The sequence below is a fragment of the Balaenoptera borealis genome (genome assembly GCF_965194805.1).
Source record: "Balaenoptera borealis genome assembly, chromosome: 1".
In the NCBI taxonomy this organism is placed as follows: domain Eukaryota; kingdom Metazoa; phylum Chordata; class Mammalia; order Artiodactyla; family Balaenopteridae; genus Balaenoptera; species Balaenoptera borealis.
In genome coordinates this window covers 114,199,305-114,226,038 of record NC_138860.1, presented here as the reverse complement: position 1 = coordinate 114,226,038, position 26,734 = coordinate 114,199,305, and the positions used below count along the sequence as shown (strand labels likewise).

The 26,734-nt window shown below is 34.5% G+C and overlaps 1 protein-coding gene across 3 annotated transcripts in view; it reads right to left on the bottom strand.

Annotated features, from left to right (window-relative positions):
• The window catches only part of HFM1 (helicase for meiosis 1), a 146,276-nt gene that overhangs the window by 76,319 nt on the left and 43,223 nt on the right, over positions 1–26,734 (bottom strand). For 2 of the 3 annotated variants that reach the window (XM_082382902.1, XM_082382903.1), the window contains 10 exons: positions 26,513–26,556; positions 26,304–26,405; positions 25,774–25,919; positions 24,758–24,852; positions 23,993–24,126; positions 23,145–23,192; positions 18,822–18,902; positions 4,701–4,792; positions 3,111–3,217; positions 2,968–3,015 (listed from right to left, as the gene is read on the bottom strand). In XM_082382902.1, the coding sequence (XP_082239028.1) occupies positions 2,968–3,015; positions 3,111–3,217; positions 4,701–4,792; positions 18,822–18,902; positions 23,145–23,192; positions 23,993–24,126; positions 24,758–24,852; positions 25,774–25,919; positions 26,304–26,405; positions 26,513–26,556 (897 nt within the window). The remainder of the gene's footprint in view (positions 1–2,967; positions 3,016–3,110; positions 3,218–4,700; positions 4,793–18,821; positions 18,903–23,144; positions 23,193–23,992; positions 24,127–24,757; positions 24,853–25,773; positions 25,920–26,303; positions 26,406–26,512; positions 26,557–26,734) is intronic. The other variant, XM_082382904.1, reaches the window with a different exon arrangement.

The following is a 26,734-nucleotide window of genomic DNA, read 5'->3' as shown; positions in this document are numbered from 1 at the left end:
TAACTCATACCACATGTAAAAATTAACTCCAGATGCCTATGAAAAGCCTTTAGGTAAAAATAAAATGATTTTAAAGTATTAGAAGAAACAATAGGAAAAGTCCTATGATCTTAGGATGTGTGGCAGAGACAGCTTTACCTACCCAACATTCATTCTTTATTTCCTTATTAATAGCAGAATCCTAATTTTAATATAGGCACACTATCACCAAGATATTTCCCAGTCTCTTTTGCACTTAGCTGTATTAGGTGTGAAAGGGTTATCTGGGACTTCCAAGAAACCTACTGAAAAGAGAGAGGATACTCAAGTGTAATGGCTGAAGCCCTAGTAGTAATTTTGGACAATGAGGTGACCTTGAAATAGAAGTCATGTGTGGGATAGCAGAGCAGAAAGATAGAAACATAGTATTCATGACACCTTGAAGCCACTATATCTACCTTAGACTATCTACCTTGAGTTGTATATTCTGTGAGAGAAAAGTAGCCTATTTTGTTTAATCTACTGTTAATTCATTTTATTACCATTTTATGTAGTTGAACCTAATCTTAAGAAATACAGGATGGGAAAGGCCTTCCTAAATAAGCAAGACACAAAACCTAGGAGTCATAAGGAAACGACTGACATGTTATGATTTTATAACAATTTAAAATTTCTGTATAAAACCAAATAATATGTATATTCCCTCCTAATAATTAGGGATTTGAAAATTTTTAAATTTTTCACTCATTAGATTGACAAAAGTTCAAAGATAAAAAAACAAGTATTGGGAGGATTTATGGAAATGGTCATTCTTTTTACACTGTGGGTGGGAACTGTAAATAAGATAAACTTTTTAGAAGGCAATTTGGCATTAAATATTAAATCTTTTCATGTATATACCTTTTCACCCAGAAATTCTTGAAAAATATGGTGTAAATAAAAGAAGTTCATTTCAGCACTATTTGTAATAGCAAAAGTTTGTAAGCCATCTAACTCTTCATCAGTAAAGGAGTGGTTAAAAATTACAGTATGTTCATACTATAGAATACACTGCTATTAAAACACACATTGGTATCAAAATAAATGAGGTTGATGTGTATGTACTGATATAGAAGAACTTCATGACAGGAGCAATAATTATAGTATGACCTTTTTTATATGTAGACATAACATATGTTCATTAGCCCATATATATGTACTAAATAAATAGAAAGGAAATTGGAAGGACCCACAGCAAACTACTGATAACAGTTACTTCTGGGGTCAAGGGAGACCTGACTTTTTGCTTTATAAATTTTATTTTTGAATCTTTAAAAATGAATCCATGCATTACTTATATAATAAGAAGAAACAAACAAATGTGAAAAGAAATCACTGACCTGGAAATACACCCTATAAGTTCATTGAAAAATACCAATTAAAGAAAACAGAGCTAGTGCTGAAGATGAAAGACCCAGGAATTATGAAAAATTAAAAAAACAGCCTTAAAGGGCAGAAAGTTGAAGGATAAAATTTTAAAATTAAGAGGATTAACACCTACCTGAAAAAGAACTGATCTGAAATTCAGCAAAGTAACAGGAATATGAGAGAGACATAAAAGTGGTAACTATTAGCCATCATCACCCACCAAAAGACTGTACATTTTGGATTAAGAAAATACTCCACACACATTCACTCTTCCTAGCCACACTCAAGTAGTTGCATAAAGGTGGGAAATTATAATGGGAAGCTAAATTATGATACATATAAAAACAATTATAAAGTCATCAATTTTAAAACCTGACAGTCCCAATCAAAAGAATGTATGACCCAATCTAAGGTAAGGTAAATGAAAGCGTTAAAATTGCAAATAGAGTGTTCCCAGCAAGATGCTTGTGGAAAAATACCTTGATTTAATTTGACTCAGTAATTGATACAACAGAGTATATTGAAAAAAACATTGTCAGAATCAAGAGATCTAGATTCTAGTTCTAGATCAGCCCCCAGTATAGCAACATAACCTCGAGCAAGTCACAACTTATCTGGGCATCACTTAGTTCATTTGTAAAATGAGAGGACCTGGGTACAGGATCTCTAAGTTCTGAATGATCTCTAAGGATATTTCAATTTCTAAAGAAATACATCTAAGAAACAGAACATTAACTTCTGTTGTCCAAGCTGTAGATCTGCCTAATGAGTCGTATACAGCAGTGGAAGTTTGTTTCTGAGATGCCATGGTATTTGGGAGATAAAATTCAATGAGACGTTAGGAAGTATCCCAGAGAACGAGTGACCTGCTTTAGCTAAGGAGAAAAAGGAAATTCTTTGGGCAACTGGTTTTATTGAGCCACATAAAAAAAATCATTCTTACCTGAAATGATCTAAATCAAATGGTTTAACACTAAGACCTAAATACTCAGAAAACCAAGCACTTGGCATAGAAGAATACCTTTGCATTTGTGATTGGAAACTGGGTAAAGTCATTACAATACAATGTAACTTTAGTTTACTCTTCCAGTTACTACTCCTCTATACAAACTTCCCTTTCCTGGGAGAATAGTCATCCCATTGTCACAAATACATTCCTTCACTGATATCATTGTTTTTAGTATGTCTTTCCCAGAATACCACTATCATTCAATAGACATTTACTGCATGTGTTTTCATACTGTCCATTATTTTTATACAAATGGTTCTCATTCAAGCCAACCTGAAAGTTCCTGTGGATGAGAAGCATATCTTCTTTCTATTGTCTAACTTCCCTCAACAGATTACACTCTCAACGTTTGTTGATTTAAAAATTCACAAATTATCTCTTTTAATTAAAGTCTGAGAGTTTTGGGAAATTAATTTCGCACCTACATTCTGACTCATTCTTATGTAAATATGTTCTTTTTTGTATTAAGGAAAACAAATTTAAAATAAGTTTAAAAAAAAAAAACCTTCATAAATATGAATCAGGGACAGGTGATCAGTATTTTAAGACATTTAACAATTGATTTTCTTTACCAATTTACTTTCATTTCTCTTGTTTTAATTCTTCCTCCCATTGGAAATCTGTAAATAAACAAGGTAAAACTTTTATTATTATTATTTATTTTAACTGAATAAAATCTTTTTAAAATTACTTAAAACATATTTAATTTCTGTACCTGATAGTTATCCGATTTGGATCTTTGTTCAAAGTATTCAGTGTTTTCTTTTCATTTACTCTTAATTGTATATCTAGAAATTCCTTGCAGCTGGCTATCATTGTGACCTATAAAATTTCAGCATTTGTTCATTTAGTTATGTCCATTCTTTACTTCTTTTCTCTCATTTATTTTTTTCTGTATTTATTTATTTTTAATGCTGCCTTGGGACATCACATTTAGCATAATAGAGTTAAAAACCTGCCCTATACATTTTGCTTCTTTAAGGATTCATTCATTCACTAATGAAAGTTTACAAACACTTGTTATATGGCAGACACTGTGTTACACACTGGGGCTATATCAGTAAGATTATAAAGATTAACAAGATAAAATTTAGAATATTCAGCCTAGCACCTAACACATAATAAGCACTCAATAAATGAAGATTTCATTACTACCGCTATTACTACTGTTATATTATTATTCACCCTTCTATAGTTTGCAAATTATTATTCCTATTGAGGATTATTTTGTAATGAAAACAATGCTGTAGGTATTAAGAAATCTGTATTCTAGAGCCTAATTCTGCCAGATGACTTTGAGCAAAGTACTCTGCTTTGATTTCTCACACTTGTAAAATGAAACTAACACCTTTTCTAATTCTCTTTCACACTTACTGAACTCAAAATCAGATGAGTTAATGTTAACATTAGGGAGTTTCTATTCTTGATTTCTTCTCAGTTAAGAATAATATTCAACACAACATTGTAAATCAACTATACTTCAATAAAAAATAAATTAAAAAAGAATAATATTTACATGAAAATACAAGCCTTCTACTCATCAATTTTTGTGCAATTTTTAGTATAATAATCTTATCACAATAATCAACTTAGATATTTTAAATAAAAATAAATAGTTTGGATTTGAGAATAAATATAAATTTCATGTTCATATCCCCAGTAATGGAAGAAAGGACCAATACAGTTACCAGGTGCCAAAAACATAACTATGGTTCTATTCATTGCTATAGCTACAAAGTTGCCCCCACTGGTGATATCTTAGTATAGCCTGTTTTTACGCCCATTTTCTCCAAAATCAGTTCTTTTTCCTGGTCTATCACCAATGCTATTCTCTTTCTACTGTTATCATTATTCTGATGCAAATGATTTAGGGAAGAGTTGCAAGTAGGAGGCACATGCGTCCCTCAGTGTCCCTCATTCATGGCAGACTTTCCTAATATACCATGCCACACCATCTTGGAATCTTTCTCAGCACATTCTTTCTCAACATATTACACTTGGTAACCACTACCAAGGTAATCAGCATCATCACATAAGTTGAAAGGCAGTTGCCATCCTGACTTTGGGTATGTATATGAATTTTCTTAGCCCTAACACAGAGATACAATTGGAAATATATTCTAAGGAGTACTATTCTATATCTTACAATCAAAGGCATATAAGGAGGAAAAACATAAGCACTATTAGAAATGCTTTCTTTTCTGCTCATTTATTCTTAAATTGCATGAGATACACAAATTATTTCCCCCAATATTATTTTATACTATAGCATTATATATTTATTTTCTTGTGAAAATTAATTTACCAGATCCAGTAAAGTTTCTTTTCCACTGATTGTACAAAATTTCTTCACTGTCTCAAATGTAATATAATACCAAGCCATCAGTCTTCCTGCCTCTGTGGGAAAAGACGGAAAAATAAACATTCCCCGTCAGCTGAAACAACTTGAATTTTCATCAGTTTAACAAACATTTCCTTAGCATCTTTGCTGTGCCTTTAACAGCATCAGGTACAAAAGACACCAAAAAATCTAGACGACACGGTCTCTGGAACCTATAGGTTAGCTAGGGAGATAACCACATGTGAAATAGCTAGACTAGAGTACAAAATCCAGTTAATGATAATGTTTACATACACAAACTTAAGTACAGAGGAAATTAAGCCTAAGAGAATGGTCCGTGTGGGATAACCTTCTAGAGAAAATGGGTCTAGAGCAGGATTTTAAAGTAAACAATAGGCCTTGGCAGAAAGGAAATATAGCCATTATGACCTCAGGAAAAAACAAAACTTGTTTATCAAAAGAGTAAAGTTTAAAAGACTATCTTTAGGGCTTCCCTGGTGGCGCAGTGGTTAAGAATCTGCCTGCCAATGCAGGGTACACGGGTTCGAGCCCTGGTCTGGGAAGATCCCACATGCCACGGAGAAACTAAGCCCGTGAGCCACAACTACTGAGCCTGCGCGTCTGGAGCCTGTGCTCCGCAACAAGAGAGGCCGCGATAGTGAGAGGCCGGTGCACCGCGATGAAGAGTGGCCCCTGCTCGCCGCAACTGGAGAAAGCCCTCGCACAGAAACGAAGACCCAACACAGCCATAAATAAATAGTAAATAAATAAATTAATTTTTAAAAAAAAAGACTATCTTTAGAATAATGTAATGAGAGATATGGCTTGATAAACATAAGACTAAAATTCAGGTCAAACTGACCTGCTTAGAATCTTTGGGCCACCACTTACTAGTTACTAGGTGATCATGTGCAGGTTACTTTACCAGTTTCTTAATGTAATGTGGGAATAATAAAAGTATGCATCTCATATGTTCGTTGTGAAGAAGATTAAATGCAATAATACATGCATAGTACTTAGCATAGTGCCCAACATTAAATAAATGTTGCCTACTTTTATTATCAAAACATGATGAAAGAGGGCTTCTCTGGTGGCGCAGTGGTTGAGAGTCTGCCTGCCAATGCAGGGGACGCGGGTTCGAGCCCTCGTCTGGGAGGATCCCACATGCCGCGGAGCGGCTGGGCCCGTGAGCCACAATTACTGAGCCTGCGCATCTGGAGCCTGTGGTCCGCAACAAATGAGGCCGCGGTGGTGAGAGGCCCGCGCACCGCAATGAAGAGTGGCCTCCACTTGCAGCAACTAGAGAAAGCCCTTGCACAGAAACGAGGACCCAACACAGCCATAAATAAATAAATAAAATAAATTAAAAAAAAAAAATGATGAAAGATAGAATACAGAGGCCCTGAAATAGCCTCTAAATGCTATAAAGGAGTTTAGATTTGGGTTTTGATTTGTAAAATAACAGAGGACCACTTAAAATTCTTGAGCAATATTTCAATTAAATTGGAATTTGAAACTAAATTGTTTTGGAAATAAAACATCAGGTAGGCTGTGGGTAGGAGGATGGGTAGAGTGAGGATAAGTAACTGATGAAATGGAATTTATTTAAAAGGATACTGGCTTCAATTATAAGTTGTCAAAAACATTACAAAGAATTTCAAGTCTTGTGAACACACACAAAAAACAGCTGAGAAGAGGAAAACGGCATACTATTGCTCAAGGAAAAGGCTAATATTTAAGTATGTGCTACAGGTTTTGCTGAAGAGGAAAGAATTTGACATTCCATCACTTATAGGCATCAAGAATAAGGTACAGTAGACAGAACTTAAGACTCAGGAATAGCCACTTTCTCAATTAGGAGTCTAGTGAATATGTTCAGCCAAAATGTGAGTAATGCAGTGGTTCATCAAAGGGAGATTCTAAGAGCAGTGTGTGAGATAGCGAGAATATGGTTACCAAGGGAACTAGTATATGTTATATTTAGGGTATATTTAAAGATGCTCCTCTTATCCTAGATGTTTATAAATTAATATAGGGTATCTCCCTGCTAGTGAAAATGAAAGGTTTCGAGAAAACGCTTGATATTTGCTGGCTTATTAGTAAGGATGAAGGTTTCCTAGGTAAGGTTTAAAATTAAACTAGAAAGAAAGCTATAAAGAAAATGACTCAAGGTAGAAGGAATGGAAAAAATTTTTAAAAATTTGCAAGTGAAGAGAGAAAATAAAGAGTCACCTTGCTCGAAGAGGATTAACCAAGATGGAGGAGTAGAAGGACGTGCTCTCACTCCCTCTTGCGAGAGCACCAGAATCACAACTGGCTGCTGGACAATCATTGACAGGAAGACACTGGACTTCACCAAGGAGGATACCCCACGTCCAAGGACAGAGGAGAAGCCACAGTGAGATGGTAGGAGGGGTGCAATCAGAGTAAAATCAAATCCCATTACTGCTGGGTGCGTGACTCACAGACTGGTGAACACTTATACCACAGAAGTCCACCCACTGGAGTGAAGGTTCTGAGCCCCACGTCAGGCTTCCCAACCTGGGGGTCCAGCAACGGGAGGAGGAATTCCTAGAGAATCAGACTTTGAAGCCTAGTGGGAATTGATTGCAGGACTTTGACAGGACTGGGGGAAACAGAGACCCCACTCTTGGAGGGCGCACAGAAAGTAGTGTGCGCATCGGGACCCAGGGGAAGGAGCAGTGACCCTGGGGGAAACTGAACCAGACCTACTTCCTAGTGTTGGAAGGTCTCCTGCAGAGGCGGGGGATGGCTCTGTTTCACCGTGGGGACAAGGACACTGGCAGCAGAAGTTCTGGGAAGTACTCCTTGGCATGAGCCCTCTCAGAGTCTGTCATTAGCCCCACCAAAGAGCCCAGATAGGCTCCAGTGCTGGGTGGCCTCAGGCCAAACAACCAACAGGGAGGGAACCCAGCCCCACCCATCAACAGTCAAGTGGATTAAAGTTTTACTGAGCTCTGACCACCACAGCAACAGTCAGCTCTACCCACCACCAGAGCCTCCCATCAAGCCTCTTAGATAGCCTCAACCACCAGAGGGCAGAGAGCAGAAGCAAGAAAAACTATAATCCTGCAGTCTGTGGAAAAAAAAAACACATTCACAGAAAGGTAGACAAAATGAAAAGGCAGAGGGCTATATACCAGATGAAGGAACAAGATAAAACCCCAGAAAAACAACTAAATGAAGTGGAGATAGGCAACCTTCCAGAAAAAGAATTCAGAATAATGATAGTGAAGATGATCCAGGACCTCGGAATAAGAATGGAGGCAAAGATCGAGAGGATGCAAGAAATGTTTAACAAAGACCTAGAAGAATTAAAGAACAAAGAAACAGAGATGAACAATACAATAACTGCAATGAAAACTACATTAGAAGGAATCAATAGCAGAATAACTGAGGCAGAAGAACGGATAAGTGACCTGGAAAACAGAATGGTGGAATTCACTCTTGCGGAACAGAATAAAGAAAAAAGAATGAGAAGAAATGAAGACAGCCTAAGAGACCTCTGGGACAACATTAAAAGCAACAACATTTGCATTATAGGGGTCCCAGAAGGAGAAGAGAGAGAGAAAGGACCCGAGAAAATATTTGAAGAGATTATAGTCAAAAACTTGCCTAACATGGGAAAGGAAATAGGCACCCAAGTCCAGGAAGCACAGAGAGTCCCATACAGGAGAAACCCAAGGAGACACACCGAGACACATAGTAATCAAGCTGGTAAAAATTAAAGACAAAGAAAAATTATTGAAAGCAGTAAGGGAAAAATGACAAATAATATACAAGAGAACTCCCATAAGGTTAACAGCTGATTTCCCAGGAGAAACTCTACAAGCCAGAAGGGAGTGGCATGATATACTTAAAGTGATGAAAGGGAAGAACCTACAACCAAGATTACTCTACCCGGCAAGGATCTCATTTAGATTTGATGGAGAAATCAAAAGCTTTAGAGACAAGCAAAAGCTAAGAGAATTCAGCACCACTAAACCAGCTCTACAAAAAATGTTAAAGGAACTTCTCTAAGTGGGAAACACAAGAGAAGAAAAGGACTTACAAAAACAAACCCAAAACAATTAAGAAAATGGTCATAGGAACATACATATTGATAATTACCTTCAACGTGAATGGATTAAATGCTCCAACCAAAAGACACAGGCTTGCTGAATGGATACAAAAACAAGACCCATATATATGCTGTCTACAAGAGACCCACTTCAGACCTAGGGACACATACAGACTGAAAGTGAGGGGATGGAAAAAGATATTCCATGCAAATGGAAATCAAAAGAAAGCTGGAGTATCAATACTCATATCAGATAAAATAGACTTTAAAATAAAGAATGTTACAAGAGACAAGGAAGGACACTACATAAAGATCAAGGGATCAATCCAAGAAGAAGATATAACAATTACAAATATATATGCACCCAACATAGGAGCACCTCAATACATAAGGCAACTGCTAACAGCTATAAAAGAGGATATCGACAGTAACACAATAATAGTGGGGGACTTTAACACCTCACTTACACCAATGGACAGATAATCAAAAATGAAAATAAAAAAGGAAACAGAAGCTTTAAATGACACAATAAACCAGATAGATTTAATTGATATTTATAGGACATTCCATCCAAAAACAGCAGATTACACTTCCTTCTCAAGTGCGCACAGAACATTCTCCAGGATAGATCACATCTTGGGTCACAATTCAAGCCTCAGTAAATTTAAGAAAATTGAAATCATATCAAGCATCTTTTCTGACCACAACGCTATGAGATTAGAAATGAATTACAGGGAAAAAAACGTAAAAAACACAAACACATGGAGGCTAAACAATACGTTTCTAGATAACCAAGAGATCACTGAAGAAATCAAAGAGGAAATCAAAAAATACCTAGAGACAAATGACAATGAAAACACGACGATCCAAAACCTATGGGATGCAGCAAAAGCAGTTCTTAGAGGGAAGTTTATAGCTATACAAGCCTACCTAAAGAAACAAGAAAAATCTCAAGTAAACAATCTAACCTTACACCTAAAGGAACTAGAGAAAGAAGAACAAACAAAACCCAAAGTTAGCAGAAGGAAAGAAATCATAAAGATCAGAGCAGAAATAAATGAAATAGAAACAAAGAAAACAATAGCAAAGATCAATAAAACTAAAAGCTGGTTCTTTGAGAAGATAAACAAAATTGATAAACCATTAGCCAGACTCATCAAGAAAAAGAGGGAGAGGACTCAAATCAATAAAATTAGAAATGAAAAAGGAGAAGTTACAACAGACACCGCAGAAATACAAAGCATCTAAAGAGACTACTACAAGCAACTCTATGCCAATAAAATGGACAACCTGGAAGAAATGGACAAATTCTTAGAAAGGTATAACCTTCCAAGACTGAACCAGGAAGAAACAGAAAATATGAACAGACCAATCACAAGTAATGAAATTGAAACTGTGATGAAGAATCTTCCAATAAACAAAAGCCCAGGACCAGATGGCTTCACAGGAGAATTCTATCAAACATTTAGAGAAGAGCTAACACCTATCTTTCTCAAACTCTTCCAAAATATTGCAGAGGGAGGAACACTCCCCAACTCTTTCTACGAGGCCACCATCACCCTGATACCAAAACCAGACAAAGATGTCACAAAGAAAGAAAACTACAGGCCAATATCACTGATGAACATAGATGCAAAAATCCTCAACAAAATACAAGCAAACAGAATCCAACAGCACATTAAAAGGATCATACACCATGATCAAGTGGGGTTTATTCCAGGAATGCAAGGATTCTTCAATATACGCAAATCAATCAACGTGACACATCATATTAACAAATTGAGGAGAAAAACCATGTGATCATCTCAGTAGATGCAGAGAAAGCTTTCGACAAAATTCAACACCCATTTATGATAAAAGCCCTGCAGAAAGTAGGCATAGAGGGAACTTTCCTCAACATAATAAAGGCCATATATGACAAAACCACAGCCAACATTGTCCTCAATGGTGAAAAACTGAAACCATTTCCACTAAGATCAGGAACAAGACAAGGTTGCCCACTCTCACCACTATTATTCAACATAGTTTTGGAAGTGTTAGCCACAGCAATCAGAGAAGAAAAAGAAATAAAAGGAATCCAAATCGGAAAAGAAGACTGTTTGCAGATGACATGATACTATACATAGAGAATCCTAAAGACGCTACCAGAAAACTACTAGAGCTAATCAATGAATTTGGTAAAGTAGCAGGATACAAAATTAATGCACAGAAATCTCTTGCATTCCTATACACTAATGATGAAAAATCTGAAAGTGAAATTAAGAAAACACTCCCATTTACCATTTCAACAAAAAGAATAAAATATCTAGGAATAAACCTACCTAAGAAGACAAAAGACCTGTATGCAGAAAATTATAAGACACTGATGAAAGAAATTAAAGATGATACAAATAGATGGAGAGATATACCATGTTCTTGGATTGGAAGAATCAATATTGTGAAAATGACTATACTACCCAAAGCAATCTACAGATTCAATGCAATCCCTATCAAATTACCAATGGCATTTTTCACAGAACTTGAACAAAAAATTTCACAATTTGTATGGAAACACAAAAGACCCCGAATAGCCAAAGCAATCTTGAGGATGAAAAATGGAGCTGGGGGAATCAGGGTCCCTGTCTTCAGACTATATTACAAAGCTACAGTAATCAAGACAGTTTGGTACTGGCACAAAAACAGAAACATAGATCAGTGGAACAGGATAGAAAGCCCAGAGATAAACCCATGCACATATGGTCACCTTATCTTTGATAAAGGAGGCAAGCATATACAGTGGAGAAAAGACAGCCTCCTCAATAAGTGGTGCTGGGAAAACTGGACAGGTACATGTAAAAGTATGAAATTAGAACATTCCCTGACACCATACACAAAAATAAACTCAAAATGGATTAAAGACCTAAGTGTAAGGCCAGACACTATCAAACTCTTAGAGGAAAACATAGGCAGAACACTCTATGACATAAATCACAGCAAGATTCTTTTTGACCCAGCTCCTAGAGAAATGGAAATAAAAACAAAAATAAACAAATGGGACCTAATGAAACTTCAAAGCTTTTGCACAGCAAAGGAAACCATAAACAAGACCAAAAGACAACCCTCAGAATGGGAGAAAATATTTGCAAATGAAGCAACTGACAAAGGATTAATCTCCAAGATTTACAAGCAGCTCATGCAGCTCAATAACAAAAAAACAAACAACCCAATCCAAAAATGGGCAGAAGACCGAAATAGACATTTCTCCAACGAAGATATACAGATTGCCAACAGACACATGAAAGAATGCTCAACATCATTAATCATTAGAGAAATGCAAACCAAAACTACAATGAGATATCATCTCTCACCAGTCAGAATGGCCATCATCAAAAAATCTAGAAACAATAAATGCTGGAGAGGGTGTGGAGAAAAGGGAACACTCTTGCACTGTTGGTGGGAATGTAAATTGATACAGCCACTATGGAGAACAGTATGGAGGTTCCTTAAAAAACTAAAAATAGAACTACCATATGACCCAGCAATCCCACTACTGGGCATATACCCTGAGAAAACCATAAATCAAAAAGAGTCATGTACCAAAATGTTCATTGCAGCTCTATTTACAATAGCCAGGACATGGAAGCAACCTAAGTGTCCATCATCGGATGAATGGATAAAGAAGATGTGGCACATATATACAATGGAATATTACTCAGCCATAAAAAGAAATGAAATGGAGGTATTTGTAGTGAGGTGGATGGAGTTAAAGTCTGTCATACAGAGTGAAGTAAGTCAGAAAGAGAAAAACAAATACAGTATGCTAACACATACATATGGAATCTAAGGAAAAAAAAAAAAGGTCATGAAGAACCTAGTGGCAAGACGGGAATAAAGACACAGACCTACTAGAGAATGGACTTGAGGATATGGGGAGGGGGAGGGGTAAGATGTGACAGGGTGAGAGAGTGGCATGGACATATATACACTACCAAATGTAAAATAGATAGCTAGTGGGAAGCAGCCGCATAGCACAGGGAGATCAGCTCGGTGCTTTGTGACCACCTAGAGGGGTGGGATAGGGAGGGTGGGAGGGAGGGAGACGCAAGAGTGAAGAGATATGGGAACATATGTATATGTATAACTGATTCACTTTGTTATAAAGCAGAAACTAACACACCATTGTAAAGCAATTATACTCCAATAAAGATGTTTAAAAAAAATAAAAAATAAAACAAAAAAAACATTTAGAGAAGAGCTAACACCCATCCTCCTCAAGCTCTTCCAAAAAATTGCAGAGGAAGGAACACTCCCAAACTCATTCTATGAGGCCACCATCACCCTCATACCAAAACCAGACAAAGATACTACAAAAAAAGAAAATTACAGACCAATATCACTGATGAATATAGATGCAAAAATCCTCAGCAAAATACTAGCAAACAGAATCCAACAACACATTAAAAGGATCATACACCATGATCAAGTGGGATTTATCCAGGGATGCAAGGATTCTTCAACATATGCAAATCAATCAATGTGATACACCATATTTACAAATTGAAGAATAAAAACCATATGATCATCTCAATAGATGCAGAAAAAGCTTTTGACAAAATTCAACACCCATTTATGATAAAAACTCTCCAGAAAGTGGGCATAGAGGGAACCTACCTCAACATAATAAAGGCCATATACAACAAACCCACAGCAAACATCATTCTCAATGGTGAAAACTGAAACCATTTCCTCTAAGATCAGGAACGAGACAAGGATGTCCACTCTCACCAGTATCATTCAACATAGTTTTGGAAGTCCTAGCCACGGCAATCATAGAAGAAAAAGAAATAAAAGAAATACAAATTGGAAAAGAAGAAGTAAAACTGTCACTGTTTGCAGATGACATGATACTATATACATAGAGAATCCTAAAAACGCCACCAGAAAACTACTAGAGCTAATCAATGAATTTGGTAATGTTGCAGAATACAAAATTAATGCACAGAAATCTCTTGCATTCCTATACACTAATGATGAAAAATCTGAAAGAGAAATTATGGAATCACTCCCATTTACCATTGCAACAAAAAGAATAAAATACCTAGGAATAAACCTACCTAGGGAGACAAAAGACCTGTATGCAGAAAACTATAAGATGCTGATGAAAGAAATTAAAGATGATACAAACAGATGGAGAGATATACCATGTTCTTGGATTGGAAGAATCAATATTGTGAAAATGACTATACTACCCAAAGCAATCTACAGATTCAATGCAATCCCTATCAAATTACCAATGGCATTTTTTATGGAACTAGAACAAATCATCTTAAAATTTGTATGGAGACACAAAAGACCCTGAATAGCCAAAGCAGTCTTGAGGGAAAAAAACGGAACTGGAGGAATCAGACTCCCTGACTTCAGACTATACTACAAAGATACAGTAATCAAGACAATACGGTACTGGCACAACAACAGAAACATAGATCAGTGGAACAAGATAGAAAGCCCAGAGATAAACCCACGCACCTATGGTCAACTAATCTATGACAAAGGAGGCAAGGATATACAATGGAGAAAAGACAGTCTCTTCAATAAGTGGTGCTGGGAAAACTGGACAGCTACATGTAAAAGAATGAAATTAGAACACTCCCTAACACCATACACAAAAATAAACTCAAAATGGATTCGAGACCTAAATGTAAGACCGGACACTATAAAACTCTTAGAGGAAAACATAGGAAGAACACTCTTTGACATAAATCACTGCAAGATCTTTTTTGATCCACCTCCTAGAGTAATGGAAATAAAAACAAAAATAAACAAATGGGACCTAATGAAACTTCAAAGCTTTTGCACAGCAAAGGAAACCATAAACAAGACCAAAAGACAACCCTCTGAATGGGAGAAAATATTTGCAAACGAATCAACGGACAAAGGATTAATCTCCAAAATATATAAACAGCTCATTCAGCTCAATATTAAAGAAACAAACAACCCAATCCAAAAATGGGCAGAAGACCTAAATAGACATTTCTCCAAAGAAGACATACAGATGGCCAAGAAGCACATGAAAAGATGCTGAACATCACTAATTATTAGAGAAATGAAAATCAAAACTACAATGAGGTATCACCTCACACCAGTTAGAATGGGCATCATCAGAAAATCTAGAAACAAGAAATGCTGGAGAGGGTGTGGAGTAAAGGGAACCCTCTTGCACTGTTGGTGGGAATGTAAATTGATACAGCCACTATGGAGAACAGTATGGAGGTTCCTTAAAAAACTAAAAATAGAACTACCATATGACCCAGCAATCCCACTACTGGGCATATACCCAGAGAAAACCGTAATTCAAAAAGACACATGCACCCAAATGTTCATTGCAGCACTATTTACAATAGCCAGGTCATGGAAGCAACCTAAATGCCCATCGACAGACGAATGGATAAAGAAGTTGTGGTACATATATACAATGGAATATTACTCAGCCATAGAAAGGAACGAAATTGAGTCATTTCTTGAGATGTGGATGGATCTAGAGACTGTCATACAGAGTGAAGGAAGTCAGAAAGAGAAAAACAAATATCATATATTAACGCATGTATGTGGAACCTAGAAAAATGGTACAGATGAGCCGGTTTGCAGGGCAGAAGTTGAGACACAGATGTAGAGAACAGACATATGGACACCAAGGGGGGAAATCTGCGGTGGGGTGGGGATGGTGGTGTGCTGAATTGGGTGCTTGGGATTGACATGTATACACTGATGTGTATAAAACTGATGACTAATAAGAACCTGCAGTATATAAGTACCGCGCGCTAACCGATTGCGCCACTGGAGCTCCAAGAACCTGCAGTATAAAAAAAAAAATAAACAAAACAACTAATACTAAACTTTCACTGGGTTATTTGTATGGAAATATGTTAACATAAATGTTTCAGACATTAAAAAAAAAAAAAAGAACTAGATTTCCAAATAATCCATAGGTCAAAGAAGAAATAATGGAAATTAGAAAATACAACAAACTGATTGATAATGAAACTATTACAAATCACAGCTAATAAAAATTCTTAGCCTTAAATAAATATATAGTATTCCTATACATTTACGTAAACCTTTATTTCCTGTAAATATATAGTATATGCATTCCTATAAAATCTTGTATTCTATAAACTGCATACTAAAAATAACAAGGCTTATGGGAAAAAGTATTGAGGCAAACAACTAAAAAATTCATACAACCTTATAACAAGAGCACTAACCTAAATAATCCTAATAAAAATACTAGCACAGTTAAAAAGACATGTTAAATTCCTCATAAAGTTATATATACATACATATATGTAACACTTTATGTGTGTGTGTTTTAAGTAGCTTGATGGTGTAGGGTGTAACAAGAGTTGAGGCTGCTGAGTTAATAAACACAAAGGACAAAATGTCCAATGATTGGGCATTGCATAATATGTGCTTTCAAAGCAGAGTACATGACAAACCTGGGTCCAGAGGAGAAACAGGTAAAATGGCATCATGTACAACACTGTATTCCTCTGAAAACTCAGCTACATTCAGCTAGAATGTATATTTTATGTTAAGCTGCTGTGATGGTTAATTTTATGTGTCAACTTAACTGGGCCATAGGGTGCCCAGGTATTTGGTCAAATATTATTCTGGGTATGTCTGTAAAGGTGTTTTGGATGATATTAACATTTAAATTAATAGACTGAACACTGATAGAACATTAGTGCTCTTTGCAATATTAATGGATTTCCATTTAAAAGATTTCTGTGGGCAAATAAGAATGTAAAAATCTTAGGCTAATCAATTTCAGCTCTTTTTTACTACCTTTCTTCTTAGCACCTTTAATATGCTACTGAACCCCATGAATCTCCTAGAGAAGATAGTTTAGAGTAAAACTGCATTCTCTATTTTAATTTGGAATCTCTCTCCCCCCACGCCCAGAACACCCACTAAGATAAATTGGTGTATGACATGAAGATCTAAATAGATTTTCACTATACCACTTATTGAAACATCAATACCAAGGCAGTTCTCAATTTTAAGGTGCAAAAGAAGCATCCAGGGAACAAGCTTAAAATCTAAATTACTAGGTTTTACTCCTAGAAGGTGAGGTTTGTAAGTCTGGAGTAGGGTTCATTAATTTCATTTTAACATAACAGCACCCTCAGTTTTCATTTTAACATAACAGCACCCTCAGTTGACTTTGAGAGGAAGTAGTTAACCCAGCCACACTTTAGGAAACATTACCCTGCTACGTGATAAGGAATATTTTCAGCTCCAAGATTGGATTGTCCTTTTGGACATTCCTGCCTGGACATGGAATGAGTGAGGAATGAAAGAGAAACCAAAGACATCAAACATTTTATAATAGGCTTAACAAACCGGTTATGCTATTGAGAATAAGAGGCAAGTAGAGATACATTTTCCTAACCTTGGACAAAAAAGAGCAACAACTCATGTTTTCAGAGGAATTTTTTTTTGTTGTAAATGTTCATTATCCCATTTCATCATCACAACAACCCAGTAAGGTAAGTAGGACATGTAATATATTCTTGTTTTACAGATAAATAAACTAAGGCTCAGTGAGCATAAGGTCACAGCTAGCATAGTGGCAGAACTGGGACTGAAATCCAGGCATTTGGAACACAAATTTTATGTTCATTCCACTGTATAGTATTGCAGGTCAAATTAACTGTTATATGCTCTGGGTGTCAAGTTTCATGTCATATATGTAAGAAAAGATTTCCAATAGAAAACTAACGTTCAAATGTCATAGCAAAGGTGAGAGACCAGGATCAAAACTACAATTCATTTACATAATGACCATAGCTTAAGCTGTGAAGGTAAATTATGTTTTCAAAGAAATTATCATAAACTGGGAATAAAGGTCCAACATCTACACATTTAAGAAGCCCATAGTAAAGCAAAAAAGTCAGCAAAGAGAAATTGACTAAAGAAGCAGAAAGAGAATCAAAAGAATGTTAAAAATAAGAAAATTAATCAGGTAGTATCCACTGATGATTGAGAAAGAGGACAAATATTACACATATCATTTATTAGGTATGTTTAAAGGCAGAAGGAATGTTATCAGTGGATTCAAGAAGTTCCACAGGGAAAGAATGATAGTGGGAATAAGATTCTTGAGAATTAAAGTATCTGAAGAATAGATGAAGTTATATTAGTGATTCTCATGCCCCCTTTAGTGAGACATCCTAAAATACAAAGAAGGTAATTCTCACAAACAAATTAGGTTTATCAGAATGAGGACTATGGGAGAGGAAAAAAATGTTATAAATCTAGGGTTGAGAGTTAGGGAGGTAATTTGTTTTAAAAAACCTTATACAAATAAATACAAATAAAAACATAATACAAAATCATACATTTCTATAGTACAGCTGCAAGTATGTAAAAATGCATTTAAAAATGGAAGGATACATGAAATGTTAACAGATAGTCAGATTCTGATTTTTTTAAACTTTCCTATACTTCCCAATTTTTATTCAGTAAAGTATCTCTTCTTAAAAAGTTTAATTTGTTATAATGAAGTCAATATTTTCCCTCAAGAAACTTCTAATCATGAGTGGTAAAAACTACAAAACATTCTTCCTTGCTTCTGTTATACCCTATATAGAATCAAAAAGAGAGAGACAGAGAGAAAAGGAGCCTAAGTAACTATCCAGATAAGCAATGTTTGAATAATTAAGAATTGGCAAAAGGATAGCTACAAGAGTTATGACAGGACTGAAGCAACCCAAAGATTTGAGCATTTTAATCCTCTGCTAAGTCACTGGAGTTAGCGAACACAAATTCCGTGCCTGTCAAAAAGAAGCTCTATAATTTTAGAAATAGGACTCGTATAAATTGATCATGCTAATAATGATGATACCCTGTTGAGAACTGAAACCACAATTTAATTTTACCATCATCTAAATTTTAGTAGAAAAAAATTTTTAATTTAGCCTCAAGTAAGCAATTGTTAAATTTACTAACAATCATGGAAAAATTACCAGTTGGTTTGAAATTAACATCTTCATCCATCTTTATCAGGTCCAGAGATGATAAATCATTCAGATTCTTCAAACATAATTCTGTTCAATTATAGAAAACACATTTTTTACTTTAGTAAAATAAAGAAGCAACACAAAATAGAATTTATTATAAAATATCCTGAAGGTGTATTTCTGTGTAATTGTTCTGGGAAGAACTGTAGTCCCTATTTAAGTGGTTAAAAAAAACAACAACTCATTTAAACAAAAGAGCCGACTAATATGCTGAAAAAATTTTCTAACAGTAAAAATAATACAAATAATAAAAATAACACTCAAGTGATAACATTTACAACTTGGAGCTTTTAAAATGATATATTTGTACTATCTCATTTAATCCTCAAAACACAACATGGCAGGTATTAATATTATTTCATATACAAGTTAGGAAATTAAAGAATAGAGAAGCTAAGTGACTTGCTCCAAGTCTAAATAACTGTTTTGCCATTTGACTTCCAATATGGCAGTAGTTTTTCTTTTCAAAAAAGCTTTAAGATATATACACACAAAGTATAAAGAATCAAATAGTTCTACAGAGATTGTTCAAAAAACACCAGTCTTTCCCCTCCTCCTAGTTTGCCACACTCTCTTAAGGTAACCATTATGACTATTTTAGCTGATGGTTCTAGTATTTACTTCAGCATCTCTGAATATGACACTATTGCACCTGGAAGGAACCTCTGAATAGGAAGCAATGCAAGTTCACTCTCACTGATTGATGGGGACCAGAGCAGTCAATTGTAGTAACCTGTTCAATTCAGTGTTCTCTCTGTTCCCTGCTATAAAGCCCAGGAGATTGGAGGCAGTTAACAGCAGAGAGTGGGAATACCACAACCTATTCAATGTTATATAGAATAGCCACTTAAAAAAACATAGCCCTTAGGGGCTTCCCTGGTGGCGCAGTGGTTGAGAATCCGCCTGCCAATGCAGGGGGCACGGGTTCGAGCTCTGGTCTGGGAAGATTCCACATGCTGCGGAGCGACTGGGCCCGTGAGCCACAACGACTGAGCCTGCGCGTCTGGAGCCTGTGCTCCGCAACAAGAGAGGCTGCGATAGTGAGAGGCCCGCGCACCGCGATGAAGAGTGGCCCCCACTTGCCACAACTAGAGAAAGCCCTTGCACAGAAACAAAGACCCAACACAGCCAAAAATAAGAAAATAAATTAATTAATTTTTTTTTAAAAATTAAAAAAAAAAATAGCCCTTAGAAAGCAGGGTTCTTTGAAAAATACTTTAGTTTAAGCAACATTGCTAAGGCAGCTTGATAGTTTTAAGTGTTTGGTTAAGTAAGGCTTTTGAAGTCTTTGCTAATTTTCTTAATTACCCACTATTAAATTAACATTCAGTGGCCATCAACAAAAGTCTACACATAATAAATGCTGGAGAGGGTGTGGAGAAAAAGGAACCTTCCTACACTGTTGGTGGGAATGTAAATTGGTACAGCCACTACGGAGAACAGTATGGAGGTTCCTTAAAAAACTAAAAATAGAGTTACCATATGATCCTCTAATCCCACTCCTGGGCATATATCCAGAGAAAACTATAATTTGAAAAGATACATGCACCCCAATGTTCATTGCAGCACTATTTACAATAGTCAAGACATGGAAGCAACCTAAATGTCCATCAACAGAGGAATGGATAAAGAAGATGTGATATATATATATATATATATATACACACACACACACACACACACACACATAATGGAATATTACTCAGACATAAAAAAGAATGAAATAATGCCATTTGTGGCAACATGGATGGATGGATGGACCCAGAGATTATCATACTAAGTGAAGTAAGCAAGACAGAGAAAGACAAATATCACATGATATCACTTATATGTAGAATCTAAAAAAAAAAAAAATACAAATGAACTTACAAAACAGGAAGAGACTCACAGACACAGAAAACAAACTTATGGTTACCAAAGGGGAAAGAGGAGGAGGGATAAATTAGGAGGTTGGATTAACATGTACACACTACTGTATATAAAATAGATAACCAACAAGGACCTACTGTATAAGCACAGGAAACTATACTCAATATTTTGTAATAATCTATAAGGGAAAAGAATCTAAAAAAGAATATACATATATATAAAACTGAATCACTATACTGTACACCTGAAACTAACATGACATTGTAAATCAACTACACTTAAATAAAAAAAAAAACCAATGCTCTCAATTTTCAACTTCAAAAAAATTAATATTCAGTAAGTTAATCAAACAAGAATGCTTACTATATGCTGAGCACTATTCTAAGCTTAAAGTTTATAGTAGTGAACAAGGCAAGGTTCTTCCTCTTTAAAACTTGTATTTTACTGAAGAAAGCAATCAATAACAAATAAATAATATAATCTCAGGTATTGAAAAGTATTACGAGGGAGGGAGAGATTGGGAGTTTGCGATTGACATGTACACACCACTATATTTAAAACAGATAACCAACAAGGACCTACTGTATAAGCACAAGGAACTTTGCTCAATATTCTGTAATAACCTAAATGGGAAAAGAATTTGAAAAAGAATAGATACATGTATATGTATAACTGAACCACTGTGCTGTACACCTGAAACTAACACAACATTGTTACTCAACTATACTCCAATATAAAATAAAAATTAAAAAAAAAGAAAGGTATTATGAAGGAAAATAAAGCTGAGAAAGGAACTAAAGAATAACAGAGTTTTTTAAGCTTTTCTTTAATTAAGCTTATGTGTATTTCAGATACACAGCTTATAACTTCTGATTAAAGTAAGAATGTAGTCATCCTAATTTTCAACATAAACACATCACCTTTTCCAAGAGCAGGAAAGCAGCAGTAACAATATAGAAATTGTTTTTCCTTCGTCTCTGTAAATGTGGGTTTAAATAAGGTAGTCCAGGAAGGTTTCTCTGAGGAGTTGATATGTAAACAAAGACCTGAATGAAATGACGGTTCAGGCCACGTAAAATATGCAAGAAGTGTTTCAAGAATAAAGAGAGTGCAAGGACCTGAAGTGTGAACAAGCTTGATGTGGTTAAGGAACAGCAAGACAGCCAATTTGGACAGAGTGGAATAAATGAGAGGAAAGTGACAAGAGATGAAGTTAGAGAAATAGGCATGGGGGTACCAAACAGGACTTTGTGGGTTCTGGTGAAAGTTTGCACTTTATTCTAAGAGTGATGGGAGAGCTACTGGAGGATACTGAGTAAGAAAGTATAACCAAATTTAGGAAACAGCATATTCTATGCTAAAGACCCTTCCTAAGAAATTTAAGGCAGACTTCCAAGGAAACCAAAACATTCTATCCAGTTATATAATAAATTTGGCTATTCCTTATAGGCAAAACTTAGCCACCTATAATAACTGAAAATAAGACAAATATGAACTGTTAAGAACATTTAAGAAAAGTTAAATCTTTACAGTTACCAGAATATAGCAAGATATTTCTTGGTCTGTCTCATTTTGTGTATTTGATAATTATGATAAAAAATATATGCTTTTAAAACTCCATTACAAATTTGGTCAAAACATAAAGAATAATACAACTATATTATAGATCTGTTTCTCAACAGCTGCATCATGAACATAAGCTATTGCTAATCAGCATGTTTTAACAATATATTTATTCTTTAAGAAAGACAATTTTACTGCTTCATCCTTATCTCTGCATTTTTATTTGCCATATGTGTATATCCAAGTAGAGAATAAGTTAAAATTGGCTAAATATTTTTAGGGATCTAATGTATTTTCTTTTCCTGGAAGACAGTCTCAATACAATGAAGAGGCAGCAATTTCTACTCCTAATAAATGCTTAACAATCTTTTGATATTTTAAAAGATAGGTAAAGAAATACTGAGTGATTAACTGAAAACTAAAACTGAGGTTTGATAGGAATACTTCACTAGCACAGATTAGGATAAGAAGCCCATAATCAAGCTTGGCTTATATTTTCAATTAAAATTAAACTAAAAAAGGAACATAAAGAGTTGAGTATCTATAGGCAACATTTCCAAAGACCAGGATCATTTTAAAAATAAAAACAAACCAAGTTAACATGTTATACAAAGGAAGATATTCTGATATTCTGATAGAATTAATAAATAGATTAATTCAGAAAAAAAGTACATGCGCCAAGCTTTATTTACCTGTGAAAAAGAAATCCATATTTTCTTTTCTGCAAACAAGGTTACTTTAAAAAATACTTTACCAGAGCATTCTTACTTTCATAATAACTAGACTTTTTCATTAAAATTTATAGAATATAATTTTTTAGAAGGAAATGCATCTAACCTTGTAATTTTGATTCAATTCCATCTTTGCTCAATCCAGATGCAAAACCTATATGTTATGACAATTTATTAAAAATAAAATAGAATGAGATGAATTCATCTTTATAGGCTCAATTTATACCCCAGTTAACTAGAAAAGAGTAATCTAACTCAATCTTAAATAGAAGAAAAAAGTAGCTTATAGTTAAAACAAGGTTTAAACATCTACAGAAAATACCCACTGTTGTGAAATCCTTTCAATATCAATTGGCTATCTCTTGTTCATTTTATTGTATAACAGTGACCAGGAATACTACATGTATTTTTTTTCCTTAGAGGTCTGAAAATTTTGAACCTGTGTATATTAGAATGGTATTATAACACGTCAGGTTTTAATCTGATATCCTGCAATCCCAAGCATTTTTATTTTATAACCTGTACCACATGAAAGAACCCTCTAGAAGCAACATAACCATAGGTGTGCTAGCTTTAGAAGCAAGATGAAAATTCCAGCAGCAACAGTATTACTATATACTTTGATTTGAACACCAGTTCAGACAAAATTCAAAACTTCTTTTTGACTTTAACTTACTTTAAATAATTTTAGGCATTTTAAAAATGTTTATTGAGATAATTTTTTTCTAAAAGATCTATTTTTAATGGTGTTGATTTCAAGCCTTATTAAAAGACTAGAAGTAAAACAGATAAAGATTTCTCACGTTTCTCTACTCTTGCTCTAACTGTATTTGTTATAATTGTTTTTACTTCTGCTACCTATTAGTTTATATAATCTATTCTGTGACTTATTAGTATAAAGTAGGCCCAATTGGCTTGATTAAATTACTACTCTTCAAAATCAAAGTAACAAACCATAATGAGATGGGTTTTTCAAGGCTCTGATATAAAGCAAGGTTGATCGTATCCATTCCAAAGCAATAGTCACATCTGTGATGGTATGCAATACTATCTCCGCATTTAAATGCTCAATAAGATGTCTGTGCAAACTAATGGAAAAAAAACCTTTTCATTAGTAATATATATTTCAGTGCCATACAACTCTTACTTGTTTAGAATAATATTTGAATAATTCAATAATATAATTGAATAATATTGTTACTTTAATAATTCATGAAAGTTAACTTAATTTTCAAAAATATGACAAAACCTTAAAATGTCAGTTTAACTTTTAAAAAGATTATAGATTTCTCTCTACTCCATGGATCTAGAAGACATTATTGCTTAAAAAAAGGGTGGGGAGTGGATTACATCCTATTTTCCCCAAAAGTATTATAATCAAACACTTTACTAAAAGGTCTCAGGTTGCCTGTCTCCTACTATTATGCAAATTTTAAAGATGTAAAAAGATGTGAAAATTACATTCCTCCCATTACTAATTTGGCCTTTTATAACAAGGATACATGCAACTGCATGCTAAGAAGCATTGCTGAACAAAAGATATTACACTGTCTCTTTTTTAACTATTAAATTTCTTAAAAGTACACAAACTTTCTAATTAGATTATTGAAAAGTTTCAAGAAAATGGCCTTAGAAAATCCCCTAACATATTAAAAGGAAAAATATAGCCTATATTAACATTAACATATTAACGTCTTTTGGGAATATGTTCCATATTACCTGCTTTCTACAGTGTCACTACAAGCTAGCATCTGAATATACTTCTCTTTTGTACTTAACCGAGTCATAATAACTGCAGTAGCTGTAGTGTCAAACTGGAAGAAAAAAAGAAAACAGAGAAATTTAGTAAAGAAAAGCACATGTTGATACCAGTCTTCTTCAATAACTCAAGATTTTCATTTTATATTAAACAGTTCCCTGTCTTAAACAACAGGTCAAAAAGGCCTTAAAAAATGCTTCTGAATTTGAATGTTAACTGAAAATTTGACTTAAAAACCTTCCAAGAGTATAGATGTAAAAGTACCACTTTGGTTTCAATGTAACATAATTTTGGCAGTAGTAAAATCAAAACAAACTTAGGTAACTGGTTAAAAGCTGTAAGATTCAGTGCAATTTACATATAATCTAATTTATCCTATAATAATTATAAATTTGTATAACATAATATTTTGATATTCTTTGAAAAGATATTCTTCCTAAATTTTCCCTTAGTACCTATATGAATGACTTCTTTATTCAAGAATCTGTCAGATTAGGCCATGTTTTGTAATGTGTATGGGCTGATTTTTAATTGTCACAATATCTTGGGACCACTATTGGCATTTTGTGCTAGGATCCAGGGATGGTACATGTTCTGCAATGTATGACAGTCCTACACAATGAAAAACTGTCCCATCCAAAATGCCAATAGCATCCCTATTCAGAATAAAAAACAAACAAAAACAAAACAACTCAAAACCAAAAAAACCCTTTAACAGCATACACATTAATAAACCCAACCATTCATCAACCAATGGGGGCTTAGAGGGAATGAAGGGAGTATGTCTCCTTTGGTGAGACTTGTTTTACTTCTACTCCTCCATTAAAGTAGATTTTCTTAGTTACATTTATATTTAAACCTAATCTAAACGTGAAATGTTAATCTTTTGTTTAACAAAAAATACACAATTATTTTTTTTTTTACTTTTTATCTTGTCTTTAAAATAAATTACAAAAAGTGAAAAACTGTCACTTACTTGAGGTCGACCAGCTCTACCAATCATCTGTAGAATATCTGTTTCACTGTACTCTTCAAACATTCCTCCAGCATAATGCATTGTAGATTTTATAACTACTAGGTGAGCAGGCAAATTTACTCCCATGGCTAAGGTACTGGTAGTAACTGCATCAAATTAAGGAATATTACTTTTAAGTCATATAACTTTATTGCTTCAAGTAAACATTTTCTTATAAAAGATATATTCTTATAAATGTAATAAAACTCATATATAGGAAATTCAGAAAAAAAAAAGAAGAAAACAACATTACAATGTAAAATAATATATCTTAAAACCAAAAAGCTACTAATTCTTACTTTTCAAATTGCACTATGTTCAGTAAGATGATAAAGAACTAAAATTGCCAGAGAGTTTACTATAGCACGTATATGTATGGATAGTTATATAATTTTAGATTCTTGGAAGAAAAACAGAAATAAGTCAGAATACCTGAGCTTTTTCTTTTTCCTAAAGATCTTATAATATTCACAAGAATATCTTTTACTTACAAAGAACTGGTAGATCTCCAACAGTAAAAGCTCCTTCAACTACTTTTCTATCTGACAGCTCCATACCAGCATGATGATAACCAACACCATGTATTAAGATATCTATAAAAGAAATATATCATCTGTTATGTACTGTTGATATTTCATCAGTAATTGGCTCTTTTTATCTATAGCTGAAAATACTATTCAAAAATTATCTCTAAACCTACCTCTCAGTTTTGAATCTCTTATGGAATATGCACACTTATGTAACCTATTTTAAAAAACACAGAATTATTGAGTTATTCCCATTAACATCAAAACTCTTAGTGTGTTAGTTATTTTGAAGATTACAGATATCAAAATATTTTCACAACATCATTTTTTGAAAACCATCTTTAAGAAGTAGAGAATATCTAACTTTCATACTGAGAAGTCCCTAATTTTATAAC